This window comes from Mobula birostris, chromosome 11 (genome assembly GCF_030028105.1).
Source record: "Mobula birostris isolate sMobBir1 chromosome 11, sMobBir1.hap1, whole genome shotgun sequence".
Lineage (NCBI taxonomy): Eukaryota > Metazoa > Chordata > Chondrichthyes > Myliobatiformes > Myliobatidae > Mobula > Mobula birostris.
The window spans coordinates 60,108,060-60,124,345 of NC_092380.1; the positions used below are offsets into that span (position 1 = coordinate 60,108,060).

At 41.7% G+C, this 16,286-nt stretch overlaps 1 protein-coding gene across 1 annotated transcript in view; it reads left to right on the top strand.

The window, feature by feature from the left end:
• The window catches only part of ptprja (protein tyrosine phosphatase receptor type Ja), a 261,500-nt gene that overhangs the window by 114,929 nt on the left and 130,285 nt on the right, over nucleotides 1-16,286 (top strand). The window contains exons 3-6 of the mRNA XM_072272290.1: nucleotides 1,752-2,024; nucleotides 3,000-3,266; nucleotides 14,636-14,908; nucleotides 15,400-15,672. Of these exons, the coding sequence (XP_072128391.1) occupies nucleotides 1,752-2,024; nucleotides 3,000-3,266; nucleotides 14,636-14,908; nucleotides 15,400-15,672 (1,086 nt within the window). The remainder of the gene's footprint in view (nucleotides 1-1,751; nucleotides 2,025-2,999; nucleotides 3,267-14,635; nucleotides 14,909-15,399; nucleotides 15,673-16,286) is intronic.

Here is a 16,286-nt window from a genome sequence, read left to right on the forward strand (position 1 = left end):
ACCACTACACTCTGGTGTCTCCCATCTAGCCACTGCTGAATCCATTTTACTACTTCAATATTAATACCTAATGATTGAACCTTCCTAACTAACCTTCCGTGTGGAACCTTGTCAAAGGCCTTACTGAAGTCCATTTAGACAACATGCACCGCTTTACCCTTGTCAACTTTCCTAGTAACCTCTTCAAAAAATTCAATAAGATTTGTCAAACATGACATTCCATGCACAATTCCATGTTGACTGTTTCTAATGGGACCCTGTCTATCCAGATGATGATATATACCATCTTTAATAATACTTTCCATCACTGACGTCAAACTCACAGGCCAATAGTTGCTAGGTTTACTCTTAGAACTCTTTTTAAACAATAGAACAACATGAGCAATACACCAGTCCTCCGGCACCATCCCCGTTTCTAATGACATTTGAAACATTTCTGTCAGAGCCCCTGCTATTTCTACACTAATTTCCCTCAAGGTCCTAGGGAATATTTTGTGTGGGCCCGGAGACTTATCCACTTTTATATTCCTTAAAAATGCCAGTACTTCCTCTTCTTTAATCATCATAGTTTCCATAACTTCCCTACCTGTTTCCCTTACCTTACACAATTCAATATCCTTCTCCTTAGTGAATACAAAAGAAAAGTTGTTCAGAATCTCCCCCACCTCTTTTGGTTCCACACATAGCTGTCCACTCTGATCCTCTAAGGGACCAATTTTATCCCTCACTATCCTTTTGCTATTAATATAACTGTAGAAACCCTTTGGATTTATTTTCACCTTACTTGCCAAAGCAACCTCGTATCTTCTTTTAGCTTTCTAATTTCTTTCTTAAGATTCTTTTTACATTCTTTATATTCCTCAAGCACCTCACTTACTCCATGCTGCCTATATTTATTATAGATATCTCTCCTGTTCCCGAACGAAGTTTCCAATATCCCTTGAAAACCATGGCTCTCTCAAACTTTTAACCTTTCCTTTCAGCCTTAACAGGAACAGGAAGATTCTGTACCCTCAAAATTTCACCTGTAAATGGCCTCCATTTCTCTATTACATCCTTCCCATAAAACAATTTGTCCCAATCCGCTCCTTCTATATCCTTTCGCATCTCTTAAAGTTAGCCTTTCTCCAATCAAAAATCTCAACCCTGGGTCCAGACCTATCCTTCTCCATAATTATATTGAAACTAATGGCATTGTGATCACTGGACCCGAAGTGCTCCCCAACACGTACCTCCGTCACCTGAAGTATCCAGCTACATAAGTAAGTACTGCAGAAGGTGGCATCTCTCTATCATAAATTGTATTACTGTAATAATTAATTTCCACTGAAGAACCCAAAAACAAATTTCTGAACACCACAACTCAATCTATAGAAAATGCGTGTCACTTAAATTTCTGTCCCATTCCTGTTCTGGGCTCTCATTCTTATACAATTACAGTGGAGCTCAAAGTTAGTTTGACAGAAAGTAGTTCATCTTTCACTTCAATCTCAATTGTTCTCTCCACAGATGCTGCTTAATATGTTGTAATTTCCTGATTTTGTTTTTACCAGGTTTTGAGCTTTATTAATTATAAAATATATTTATTTCCTCCTCATCAGTTTAAACACAATTCAAGACTTGTATAACTTTCTCATCTGCTGAGATGTTTCTATGTTTCTATTCTGTGATGAACGTTACTTACCTTACACCACATTACATTCTGTGTCTGAAACCGCCTGGAAAATCCCATCATTTCTTTCATCCCACAGAACCTGTACGGATACCAAAAGAAAACATCAGTGTTAGCAGCAATGGGACAGTGGATAGATTGTTTGTGTCCTGGATTCCACCACCTGGAAAGGTGGAGGTGTTCTTTATCACTCTTCAAGATGTAAAAAACACGTCAGTACAAAAAGTCAACAGTACAAATTCCACATCTGTAATTTTCACCGAACTTCGACCTGGTCGAGTGTACAACGTCACAGTGATTACAAGCAGTGGACCTTTCAATGTTACCTCTGCCAGTGTACAGGGTATAACAGGTATGTGCAAAGTGTGAAGAACACCTTTAATTGAATGTGTGTTTGGTATTAGAAATGATAAATGAAGAACACAATCTTAAGCAGTGATTGCCAAATTTGGGATGCGAAATCACCATGATTGAGGAATTTTATCTCCAGCATTTCACTAACACTGATTGTTTGACCCAGATTTAATATTTAAATATTGGGGATGGGGATGGGGATGTTGCCAAGCAGAACTAGTTAAAAATGTTGATTTTTTTTACTACCCTGTCATGTCCTAAAACACCTGACACTCAATGAAATACTTTTGAAGTGTAATTATTAGCATAAATGTCAGGAAGTTTAAACTTTCTACACTGCTCCATTTAGTAAAAGTTAGTTATAAGTGAGCTTTCTTACTGGGTATTTTGATAAGGAATATCAGTTTTTTAATTTATGTAGGTACACTTTCTTGAACTGTGATTGAACACATTGATTCATTTTGTTTTAAGCTAAATACAGTACTCATTATTTACTGCATTGTCTGAAGATGGCTGTTAGGTTGAAACTGCTAAACCTTGTTTTATTTGAATCTCAATAAATAAAACAAATATAGACAAAGAATCTGATGTTAATGTGTATCAAAGGTGAGGACATTGACAAGTGACTGCAATTAACATTTCTGTCATGTCCACTCTCACAATGATTCCATGTTTCCATCTGCCTGATTTGTTATTCTGATACCAGACTTTTGTCTCAGCTACCTTAAGTTGTTGCCGCATTTTTAAGGAAAATAATGTTGAAAAATATTTCAAAACATTTGGGAAATTTTTAGCAGCTGATTCCTGCTGAAATTATACAGTATATTTTCCTCTGCTCTGATCCTCAAGTAGTGTTTCATATCGCAAAGTGTGGCCAATTGAGAAATAATAACCAAGAATTTCAAAAGCTCAAAGGAAATCTCCGTACATTGGTGTTGATCAAAACAACTGTACACTTTCTTTCCTCGTTCAGTTCCAAGCCCACCTGGTACTATCCAGGTGTTGAACTTCAGTACCAATTTCATCTCATTAAACTGGGGAGCACCTGCTGATATGGATGATGGAAGTTACTCCTTCAACATAACCTACAGTGATGGTTCTTCTACAAGGTCTATTGTCGAACAGTCAAGCTTCACCACAATTTCACACCTTAATTCTGCAACAGAATACACAATTTCCGTGACCACTCTAGGACCCAGAAACCTGTCGAGTCGCATTGAGGAGATCAATCACATGACACGTAAGTGTAGTAAGAAATGTCTATATTTTCATGTTTCCAACTTGATTCTTAAAACAAGAGCACCTTGTAAATTACTGCTTTCCTCGAGAAAATTCTTTGCTATATAGTTAGAATGGAAAAGCTTTGGCATAGGTGTGTAAAACAATTTCAATGTAAATAAAAGTTAACAATGCTACAGTTTATTCAATAAATAAATTACTAGGTTCAACTCTTCACTAGTATAACATTAATTTGAGAATGCCTTTGTCATTCTTACTATTCTGTTCATTGTCCCTTCAGATCAATTTAAAATATTACCAGTGTTTGTCCGATGAGTTGCCGATCTAATATATTAATTTAATTAAATGATCAACTGTTTTGCTTGAAGAAACAAAAGTAAGAATAAGAAATAGAAGTCGATAAGTTTCTTTCTCTCAAATCTGCCACACCCTTCATTAACAAAACTCTACATGCTACAAGTCTTCCCGTTGTAATGCTGGGGAATTGGGTTCTATATCAAGTTTTAATAATATATTTGTTTTCATGCCCCTCTTGAGGTTGTCCTTTGTTTCTATAACCTTCCCATAAACGCTTTTCTACCTTAATATTTAACTTGACAGCTGAGGACTGAGGGCCTGCAGTGTTATCTTCCGTGAATCACTGTGTTCCTTTGTGGATTTGGTATCTCTTCTAAATTTGATAATGTTCGTGAAGACGAATTGCCAAGTCAAGTTGGACTAGACTTAATTTGTTTTTATCATACATGAATTTAGTGCTATTATCAATCTGCATGGTCTGTCTGTTTCTTTTTCTTGTTTATCATGCTAGTTTGTATCAACCAAGTGACCTGCTGTACATTTAAGTCAAGCACATTGCTGCAGATCCAGAGCGGCACATTGTCTATATTGTGTAGCAATGCAGAACTCTTTCCTAATGGCACATTATTCTCTTTTAGTGTTATATCAGGAGGTTGTGTTATCATTAATACTGTTGCTGGTTTTATTTTATTCAAAATATTATCTAATCAACTAAATCTCATTAAAAACTTGCAAAACTGAATTCTGTTTGACTATTTATCAGTCTATACACCTGGATTATACATCCAGTAATATAACCACAATGTTATATTTTATGATAATCACCTCTGAATTAACCTGACAATCCACACAAATGAATTAAAACAAGTACAGGAGGCAACTGACCATCACCTTCTCATGGGCAGCTAAGAATGGACATTAAATACTCCCAGCAATGCCACTTTCTCCAGATGAAAGTTTTTGTAATAAGCTGTTATTTGCCCCTTGCAGTTCAAGATTCATTTAATCATTCTAACACAAATTTGTTGTGATGAGAAATCAAAATTAAGATTTAATATTTCAAGGGGACTGATCATGTGCAATATTTCATATATTCTCTAGATTTGTCCTTTTTGTCAGCTGATATTTTATTAGCAAATTCATTGTTAGATAGAATGACCAGGCCTGTAATGGAAACATAATGACAGACATTGATAACTCTACTTCCCCAGCAGTTGGAGCATGTAACAAAAGTCCTCTGTTTTACAATAAATTTCTTTTGCCTTTGATTAAAAATGGTGAACCAGTAAATCTCTAAAATCATCAACCACAAAACCTCTCACTTGTATGAAATCCTTTAGTAATTTACGTGAAACTACTGATTTTTTATCACATTATTATGCCAACTATCTGTGAACATTGACATCTTGAGGCCATAATAATGATATATTTGCACAAGGTACCTGTAAGCTTTTGGAATAACATTTCGATTCCTAGGTAATTCTGAAGCCAGCTCTAGGTTTTGGGGTTACAGGCACTGTTGCAAGATAGTGGGCAAACAGGAGAATCCTTAAAACACAAAGATAAAGGGGATTATTACCCAATCATCCCTTCCCCCTCATCAGTATGAGTGGAATGAGGGTACAACGCAAAAGGGAATAATCCCAAACCGAGACACTTGCAGTTTAATTTAGGGAAATACTAGGCAGGTCAGGCAGCATCTGTGAAGAGAGGTACATAGTTAATGATTCAGATGGGTAGTGTTTCATCAGAACTAGGAAAAGTAATGAGATAGAATTGTGAACAAGGTCTCCTTATGCCAGGAGGTGGAATGACGTGGTGACCCAGTCAGATCTTCCTTGATGCGGTGATCAGTGATAACCTGTGTGAGAGAATTTATTTGGTTGTTATTTAAACCCAGAGACCAGGAAGTGAAGCAGATCAAAGGAGATAGGATGAGTCGGTCCTAAGCATTAAGTGCATTTCTCGCATTGCTTGTAAGTCGGGAGAAGCTTATTCTTTTCATAAATCCCATGAACTTTGACTTTGCTTACCTCATTCTCTGATATCTGACTCAGTGTGCACCCATTCTCCCATTGACATTGCATAATTGCCTTATTGGACAGGAAATCTGAGAAAACTTCTCATAACTTTTCTGCTCTTTTAGGTGGGAATATCTGAGAGGCTCTCTCCACTTCCCTGACACCTCATGGAATCAGTATGAGAGGCCTGATATTGTCCAAGGCATTTTTCGGTACCGATTCACTCACTCTCCTACATGCTCCCTTATTTGGGGGCTCACCCCAATGCTAGTTAGCATGACTAACTGAGTTCAGAATCAGGTTTATTATCTCCGGCAGGTGACGTGAAATTTGTTAACGTAGCAGCAACAGTTCAATATGATACATAATCTAGCAGAGAAAAAATAATAATCATAAATAAATAAAACATAACAATAAATAATATAAAACATAATAATAATAAATAAGGTAAATCAGTTATGTATATTAAATAGATTTTTTTAATGTGCAAAAACAGAAATACTGTATATTAAATAAGAAGTGAGGTAGTGTCCAAAGCTTCAATGTCCATTTAGGAATCGGATGGCAGAGGGGAAGAAGCTGTTCCTGAATCGCTGAGTGTGTGCCTTCAGCCTTCTGTACCTCCTGCCTGATGATAACAGTGAGAAAAGGGCATGCCCTGGGTGCTGGAGGTCCTTGATAATGGATGCTGCCTTTCTGAGACACCACTCCCTGAAGATGTCCTGGGTACTTTGTAGGCTAGTATCCAAGATGGAGCTGACTAGATTTACAATCTTCTGCAGCTTCTTTCAGTCCCATGCAGTAGCCCCTCCATACCAGACAATGATGCAGCCAGTCAGAATGCTCTCCACAGTACAACTATTGGAGTTTTTGAGTGTATTTGTTGACATGCCAAATCTCCTCAAACTGTTAATAAAGTATAGCCACTGTTTTTCCTTCTTTATAACTACATCGATATGCTGAGACCAGGTTAGATCCTCAGAGATCTTGACACCAAGGAATCTGAGGTTGCTCACTCTCTCCACTTCTGATCCCTCTATAAGGATTGGTATGTATTCCTTCATCTTACCCTTCCTGAAATACACAGTCAGCTCTTTTGTCTCACTGACGTTGAGTGCCAGGTTGTTGCTGAGGCACCACTCCACTAGTTGGCATATCTCACTCCTGTACACCCTCTCAGCGCCACCTGGGATTCTACCAACAATGGTTGTATCGTCAACAAGTTTACAGGTGGTATTTGAGCTATGCCTAGCCACACAGTCATGTGTATATAGAGAGTAGAGCAGTGGGCTAAGCACACACCCCTGAGGTACGCCAGCTTTGATCGTCAGTGAGGAGGATATGTTATCAGCGATCCGCACAGGCTGTGGTCTTCCGGTTCAGAAGTCGATGAGCCATTTGCAGAGGGAGGTAGAGAGGCCTAGGTTCTGCAACTTCTGAATCAGGATGGTGGGAATGATAGAATTAAATTCTGAGCTATAATCGATTAACAGCATCCTGACGTAGGTGGTTGTGTTGTGCAAGTGGTCTAAAGCCGTGTGAGAGCCATGGAGATTGCATCTACCATTGACCTATTGTGGCGATAGGCAAATTGCAATGGGTCCAGGTCCTTGCTGAGGCAGGAGTTCAGTCTAGTCATGACCCACCTCTCAAAGCATTTCATCACTGTCAATGTGAGTGCTGCTGGGCAATAGTCATTAAGGCAGCCCACATTATTCTTCTAAGACACTGGTATAACTGTTGCCTTTTTTGAAGCAAGTGGGAACTTCTGCCCATAGCAGTGAGAGGTTCAAAATATCCTTGAACACTACCGTTAGTTGGTTAGCACAGGTTTTCAGAACCTTACCAGGTACCCCATCGGGACCTTCTGCCTTGCGGGGTTCACTCTCTTTCAAGACAGTCTAACATTGGCCTCTGAGACAGAGATCACAGGGTCATCAGGTGCAGCAGGGATCTTCACAGCTCTAGGTGTGTTCTCCCTTTCAAAGCGTGCATAGAAGACATTGAGTTCATCTGGCAGTGAAACATCGCTGCCATTCATACTACTGGGTTTCAGTTTGTAGGAAGTAATGTCTTACAGACCCTGCCAGAGTTGCCGTGCATCTGATGTCGCCTGAAACCTCGTTCGAAATTGTCTCTTCGCCCACAAAACTGAGACACAGATTTAGTCTCAACTGTGAGATGGAAAGTCTCTCTCCCCTATTCTGCCGACATCTCCAATTTAGGACTTTTCCCCCACGCTCTTCTATTAACCTGCTTTCTTCCTGGAGTTGATGCTTCACCTGATCATGTACACCAGGCCACCAGGATGTTTTTCATCATCTCCTGATCAAGAGCTTCAAAAGCTTGAATGTGACATGAGGTTTCAGATCAAGGTCTTTTTCTTACCGTTTTCAAAATTCAGAAGTCCAAAGAACAAAGCACAGAAATGTCACCATTACAACCCCGAGATTCAATTTCTTGTGGCCAATTATAGTAAATACAAGAAAAGCAATAATATCAATGAAAGACCCCTCCCAACAAGATGGACAACCAATGAGAAAAAAAAACCAACTGCAAATAATACAAAAAGAAAGAGGAGAAAAAAAGTCATAATCATAAGAAAAATATAAGCAATAAATATTGCGAACATGAGCAGAAGTGTACTTGAAATTAAGTGTGTAGTTTATGGGAAAGTGTCACTGATGAAATGGAGTGAAGCTCTTCCCTTTGGTTCATGTGCTTGATGGTTGAGGGCTAATAAAGGCTCCTGGTGGTTGAGATCCTGAAGCTCCTGCACCTTCCTGCTGGCAGCAATGAGATGAGAGCACGGCCTGGATGCTGTGGGTCTATGATGATAGTTGCTGCTTTCCTGTGACAGTGCTATCTATAGATGTGCTCAATACTGGAGAGATCTTTCCCATGATGGACTAGGCCATATCTACTACTTCTGGAGGATTCTCCTTACAATAGCTTTGGTGTTTTCATACCAGGCTGTGATGCAACCTGGCAATACACTCTCCAACACACACTCGTAGAAGTTTCTGGAAGTTTTGGGTGACATGCTGAATCATCACAAACATCTAAGAAAATAAATGCACTGCAGTACTTTGTTCATAGTGGCTAACACTCATAAGTATAAAGGAAGTAGAGCAGGGAGCTAGTCACACTGTCTTGGAGCATACCTGTGTTGATGGAGATTTTGTTGCCAATCCAAACTGATTGGGGTCTGCAAGTGAGGACATCAGAACATCTGGGGGAAAAAAGAAAACTCCCTTGGTGTTCTTACAATAAGCTTGATCTACATAAGTTTAACTCAGCACAAAGTGTGCCTTTTGGCTGTAGGTGCATCTCACTCCATTGAAGGTTGATAAAAATGAAGTGGTACCAATTTGGGATGGATGTATTTCACCGGATCTCAAACATGCTCTCTCCACCAGCCAATCTACCGACTAGATCCAGCAAGGGAAGCAAACTGCCATCTCCACTATCCTATACCTGAGAAATCCTTCTAAACCTCCAACCTAGCAAGGTCAAGATGAACAAGACCCTGGCGAAGCTACTGACCCAGCTGGAGACCACTGCGCCAGAACTGCTTCTTAAACTCCGGACCGCACCTGGATCCGACCAGTGAAGCCCACCACGTTCCCGGAGACCCGTGGTCTGCTACCGTGCCGGAGTGCTTGGAGATGCGGCCCATTCTGACCAACACCTCTCCGGAGCAGACAACCACACAGAAGAGATGGTGGTGACCTCAAGGTGCCCCAGACACTTCCCTGGAGTGACCACCATAAAGCCCCGTTGGTGGCCATCCACAGCCCGAGGCTCGGCTGGAGTGGAGGCCTCCACAACCGTGACTCGGTTTATGGACCTATTTCAGCCAGAAGCCTGGCCATTCAGGATTAAGTGTCAGCTTTGGGGCTCGACCCCATCGACAGCCCGGGACCCCGGCAGCTGGAAGTGGCAGCGGAGCCTCCGCCGTTACTCGGCCCGACCCGGAGTGTCCAACAATGCGACCAGCCAATCGATCCCCGCGAGACGCATCCACCTACCTCAAAGAGCTGACAACAACACACTGCATCAATGGAAGCCTGGAAAGATGCACTATTTACGGAGGAAGCGTGGGAAAAGAGCTGGGCTGCTGGTCAGATTGAAGCTGAGGATCCTCAGGGTCCCGATGCCCACCATCCTACTAGCTAATATGCAAGCCATAGAGAAAAAAGTGGAAGATCTTAAAGGGAGACTCACCTACTGCAGGGAGATGCAGAACTGCTGTGTATTCTGTTTCACTGAGACCTGGCTCTCCCCTGCCACCCCCGACTGTGCCATCCGACCAGAAGGATTTTCAATCCATCGGATGGACTGCATGGCGTCTTTGGGCAAGATGAGGGGAGGTGGTGTCTGCCTACTGATCAACATTGCGTGGTGCTCGGACACAGTGGCACTGACAAGCTCCTGCAGCCCGGACCTGGAACACCTGTCGGTGAAGTGTCGTCCCTACTATCTGCCACGGGAATTCACCTCGGTCATACTGACAGCGGTCTACATTCCCCCCCAGGCGGATGTGGAGTGTGCTTTGAACATACTGTATGCCAACATCAGTGAATATGAGACCAGGTATCCGGAGGCTTTGCTCATTACAGCCGGGGACTTTAACCAGGCCAACCTCAGAAAGGCATTGCCGAAGTTATCCCAACATGTCTCCTGCTCCACTAGAGACCCGAATATACTTGACCACTGCTACACAGCAGTCAAGGATGCCTACCGTTCCATCGCACAACCTCACTTCGGAAAATTGGACCATCAGGCCGTACTCCTCCTCTTGGCTTACAAACAGAAACTGAAGAGGGAGGTCATGGTGTCAAAAGTAGTGTTGAGTTGGACAGAGGAAATGGATGAGGTCCTCCGTGACTGCTTTGAATTGGTGGACTGGTTAGTATTCAAGGACTCGGTAGCTAACCTCGCTGAGTATGCCTCAGCTGTCACGGAGTTTATTTGGAAATGCACGGAGGACTATGTGTCTCGCAAGACGATCCGGGTATACCCTAACCGGAAACCTTGGATGAATAATGGGGTCAAGTCCCTTTTAAAGGCTAGAGCTGCGGCTTTTAGGTCCAGGGATACCAATTGTTACACGGAATCCAGGCGTGAACTCTGGAAAGCCATTAAGGGTGCCAAGAAGCAATATCGAGCAACACACACCAAAGTTGCTGGTGAACACAGCAGGCCAGGCAGCATCTCTAGGAAGAGGTACAGTCGACGTTTCAAGCCGAGACCCTTCATCAGGACTAACTGAAGGAAGAGCTAGTAAGAGATTTGAAAGTGGGAGGGGGAGGGGGAGATCCAAAATGATAGGAGAAGACAGGAGGGGGAGGGATGGGGCCAAGAGCTGGACAGGTGATTGGCAAAAGGGATATGAGAGGATCATGGGACAGGAGGCCCAGGGAGAAGGAAAAGGGGGGAGGAATACCCAGAGGATGGGCAAGGGGTATAGTCAGAGGGACAGAGGGAGAAAAAGGAGAGTGAGAGAAAGAATGTGTGTATATAAATAAATAACAGATGGGGTGCGAGGGGGAGGTGGGGCATTAGCGGAAGTTAGAGAAGTCAACATTCATGCCATCAGGTTGGAGGCTACCCAGACAGAATATAAGGTGTTGATCCTCCAACTTGAGTGTGACTTCATCTTTACAGTAGAGGAGGCCGTGGATAGACATGTCAGAATGGAAATGGGATGTGGAATTAACATGTATGGCCACTGGGAGATCCTGCTTTCTGTGTGGTCACTGGGAGATCCTGCTTTCGAATATAAAGATGAAGCCACTCTCAAGTTGGAGGAACAACACCTTATATTCCATCCGGATGGCCTCCAACCTGATGCATGAACATTGACTTCTCTAACTTCCGCTAATGCTCCACCTCCACCTCGTACCCCATCCATTATTTATTTATATACATACATTCTTTCTCTCACTCTCCTTTTTCTCCCTCTGCTCCACTGACTATACCCCTTGCCCATCCTCTGGGTTCCCCCCCCCCAACTTTTCCTTCTCCCTGGGCCTCCTGTCCCATGATCCTCTCGTATCCCCTTTGCCAATCACCTGTCCAGCTCTTGGCTCCATCCCTCCCCCTCCTGTCTTCTCCTATCATTTTGGATCTCCCCCTCCCCCTCCCACTTTCAAATCTCTTACTAGATCTTCCTTCAGTTAGTCCTGACAAAGGGTCTCAGCCTGAAACGTCGACTGTACCTCTTTCTAGAGATGCTGCCTGGCCTGCTGCGTTCACCAGAAATTTTGATGTGTGTTGGTTGAATTTCCAGCATCTGCAGAATTCCTCCTGGAAGCAATATCGAGCCAAGCTGGAAGCCTAGGCTAACCAGAGGGATGCCAGTAGACTGTGGCAGGGTCTAAATGAGATCACTGGGCGCAAAGAAAAGGCTGGGAATATCAATAACCGTGGCGCTGCTCTTCCTGATGAACTTAACGTATTCTATGCAAGATTCGAACAGAAGAGGAGCGTCCAGCTCCCTCCAGATGAACCAGAACTGGTGGCATCGAGATTCATCGTCACCATGGAGGACGTTAGAAGGGCCTTCCTGAAGATAAATCCAAGGAAGGCGACGGGCCCAGATTGGGCTCTCTGGGCCTGTGCAAGCGAGCTAGCTGAAGTGTTTGCTGACATCTTCAACTGCTTGTTGCTTCAGTCTAAGATTCCCTCATGTTTTAAGAAGGGAACGATAATCCCAGTGCCAAAGAGGAGCAAGGTAGGCATGCCTGAATGACTATCGACCTGTGGCTCTGACATCAATTACTATGAAGTGCTTCGAGAGATTGGTTATGGCACACATCAACCACAGCCCACCAGTCAACCTCGATGCTTTGCAATTCGCCTACTGGAGCAACAGGTCAACGGCAGATGCCACCTCTCTGGCCCTACATTCCTCCTTAGAACACCTGGGGAATAAAGATGCATACATAAGACTCCTTTTCATTGACTACAGCTCTGCCTCTAATACCATCATTCCAAATAAACTGATTCCTAAGCTCCAGAACCTGGGCCTTAGCACTCAGATCTGCAGCTGGATCTTCAACTTCCTCACAGACAGGAGCCAGGCTATAAAAATAGGGGACGAGCTCTCCTCTACAATCAGTCTGAGCACCGGTGCCCCACAAGACTGTGTACTCAGCCGCCTGCTGTACTCACTGTACACTCATGATTGTGTAGCCAAGATTCCATCAAATTCAATATATAAGTTTGCTGATGACACAACAATTGTAGGCTATATCTCCGGTAATGATGAGTTTGAGTACAGAGAGGAAATTAAGAACCTGGTGGCATGGTGCGAAGACAATAACCTATCCCTCAACATCAGCAAGACGAAGGAATTGGTTGTTGACTTCAGAAAGAATAGCGGACCGCATGACCCAATTTACATCGGTGGTGCGCAAGTGGAACAGGTCAAAAGCTTTAAGTTCCTCGGGTCAATATCACAAATGACCTGACTTGGTCCAACCAAGCAGAGTTCACTGCCAAGAAGGCCCACCAGCACTTTTACTTCCTGAGAAAACTAAAGAAATTTGGCCTGTCCCCTAAAACCCTCACTAATTTTTATAGATGCACCATAGAAAGCATTCTTCTAGGGTGCGTCAAAACCTGGTATGGAAGTTGTCCTATCCAAGACCGAAAGAAGCTGCAGAAGATCGTGAACACGGCGCAGCACATCACACAAACCAATCTTCCATCCTTGGACTCACTTTACACCGCACGCTGTCAGAGCATTGCTGCCAGGATAATCAAGGACACGACCTACCCAGCTAACACACTTTTTGTCCCTCTTCCCTCTGGGAGAAGGCTCAGGAGTTTGAAGACTCATACGGCCAGATTTGGGAACAGCTTCTTTCCAATTGCGATAAGACTGCTGAACGGATCCTGACTCGGATCTGGGCCGTACCCTCCAAATATCCGGACCTGCCTCTCGGTTTTTTTGCACTACCTTACTTTCCATTTTTCTATTTTCTATTCATAATTTATAATTTAAATTTTTATATTTACAAATTTTTACTATTTTTAATATTTAGTATTTGTAATCCAGGGAGCGGGAAGCGTAGAATCAAATATCGCTGTGATGATTGTACGTTCTAGTATCAATTGTTTGGCGACAATAAAGTATGAAGTATGTAAGAAATATAAAGGTTAGAAATGTAATAAGTCTTAAGCTGTAAAAACTCAGCTTGACCCACCTTATTAAATTAAGATATATTCTTGGCACTGAAAATCAGAGTGGCTACACAAGAGACCTCCCTGATAACCTTGTTCCAGTATTACTTCAACATGTGCCTGAGTGTAGTCGGGGTGCATGGGGAAATTCAATCACCCTTTGCATTTACAATTAGCGATCTGGTTGACCTGTACTTTCAAGAGACCGTTTGTGAAACAAGGCACATAGTATAGTCTCTGTCTTTCAGGAACACTACCTTGGCCATGGTATAGAAAGTAGCTAAGAAGAGCATTAGTTGTGCAATACAAGTATGCCTTTATGATCACAGCTTTGAGATCACAGCTCAGAATCAGAATTAGGTTTATTGTCATTGACATATGTTTCAAATTTGTTGTTTTGTGTCAGCAGAATGGTCAGAGACATAAAAAATTTCTGTAAGTTCCATTAAATAAATAGTACAAAAGAGGAATAGGGAGGTTGTGTTCATGGGTTCATGGACCATTCAGAAATCTGATGCTGAAAAGGACAAAGCTGTTTCTGGAAAGTTCAGGGTGTGACTTCAGGCTCCTGCAACTCCTCACTGATGTTGGTAATGAGAAGAAGACACGTCCAAAAAGGATAATGTCCTTAATTTTGGATGCCAGCTTTCTGAGGCACAGTCTTTTGAAGATGTCCTCAATACTGGGGAGACTAGTGCCCATGAAAATGGGTTTGGAAGCAGAAGTACAGTGAAAACTTATCACCATCTGTTTTACATTAGCCATCAAATCTGAGCTATTCTCAGTTTATAAAATATACTTATCAAAAGTAATTGGTTTTCAAAAATAATCAACAAAATTAACTTACTTCCCCCAACAGAACCGAACGTAGTGAACAGCCTACAAGTCGGCGAAGTTGGCACCAACTCCATAACACTGAATTGGAAGCAACCAATAGGATATAAAGATGACTATCGCTATCTGGTAGTGACAAAAGGAAGTTCAGTACCTACCATTACCATTCAAAATGAAACTGTACAATTTGAAAATACGAATGTGAACAATCTGATCGCTGGAACCAACTACACATTCACTGTTATCACACTTGTAGCCAATGTCCAGTCTGATTCCAGAGAAGTATCCAGCTACACAAGTAAGTACCGCAGAAGGTATCATCTCTCTATAGTAAATTGTATAAATATAAATTTCCACTGAAGAACCCAAAAGCAAATTTCTGAACACCACTACTCAATCTACAGAAAATGTGTGTCACTTTAATTTCTGGCCCATTCCTGCTCTGGGCTCTCACTCTTTCGTTTCTTACACTATTACAGTGAAGCTCAAAGATAGTTTGAGGGAAGCAGTTCATCTTTCACTTTGACCTCAGTTGTTCTCTCCACAGATGCTGCTTAATCTGTTGCAATTTCCTGATTTTGTTTCTATCAGGTTTTGAGCTTTATTAATTATACAATACTTGTAATTCCTCCTCATCAGTTCAAACACGATTCAATACTTGAATACCACTCTCATCTGCTGAGATATTTCTATGTTCCTATTCTGTGATGAACATTACTCACCTTACACCACATTACATTTGGTGCCTGAATCCTCCTGGAAAATCCCATCATTTTTTTTATCCCACAGAACCCACACGGATACCAGAAGAAAACATCAGTGTCAGCAGCAATGGAACAGTGGATAGATTGTTTGTGTCCTGGATTCCACCACCTGGAAACGTGGAGGTGTTCTTTATCACTCTTCAAGATGTGAAAAATACATCAGTACGAAAAGTCAACAGTACAAATTCCACATCTTTAACTTTCGCTGATCTTCGACCTGGTCGAGTGTACAACATTACAGTGATTACAAGCAGTGGACCTTTCAATGTTACCTCTGCCAATGTACAGGGTATAACGGGTATGTGCAAAGTGTGAACAACACTTTTAATTGCATTTTTTGTGTTAGAAATGATAAATGTGGAACACGTTCTTAAGCATTGATTGCCAAGTTTGGGATGTGAAATCAATATGATTAAGTAATTTGATATCTAGCATTTCACTAACACATGTTGTTTGACCCAGATTCAATATTTAATTATTGCAAAAGGGGATGTTTCCCAAGAAGAACAAGTTGAAAATATTGATTATGTTTTACTACCCTGTGATGTTCTAATACTTGACACTCAATGAGATGCTTTTGAAGTGTGATTATTAGCATAATGTCAGGAACTATAAATTTTCTACACTGCTACATTTACTGAAAGTCAGTTATTAGTGAGGTTTCTTACTGGGTATTTTAATAAGGAATATCATCTTTTTAATTTATGTTGGTACGGTTTCTTGAACTGCGATTGAACACATTGATTCATTTGTTTTTAAGTTAATTACAGTACTCATTGTTCACTGCATTGTCTGAAGATGACAGTTAGGTCGAAACAGCTAATCTTTGTTTTATTTGAATCCTAACAAATCAAACAAATATACACAGAGAATCAGATGTTAATCTGCATCAAAGGTTAGAGTATTGATAAT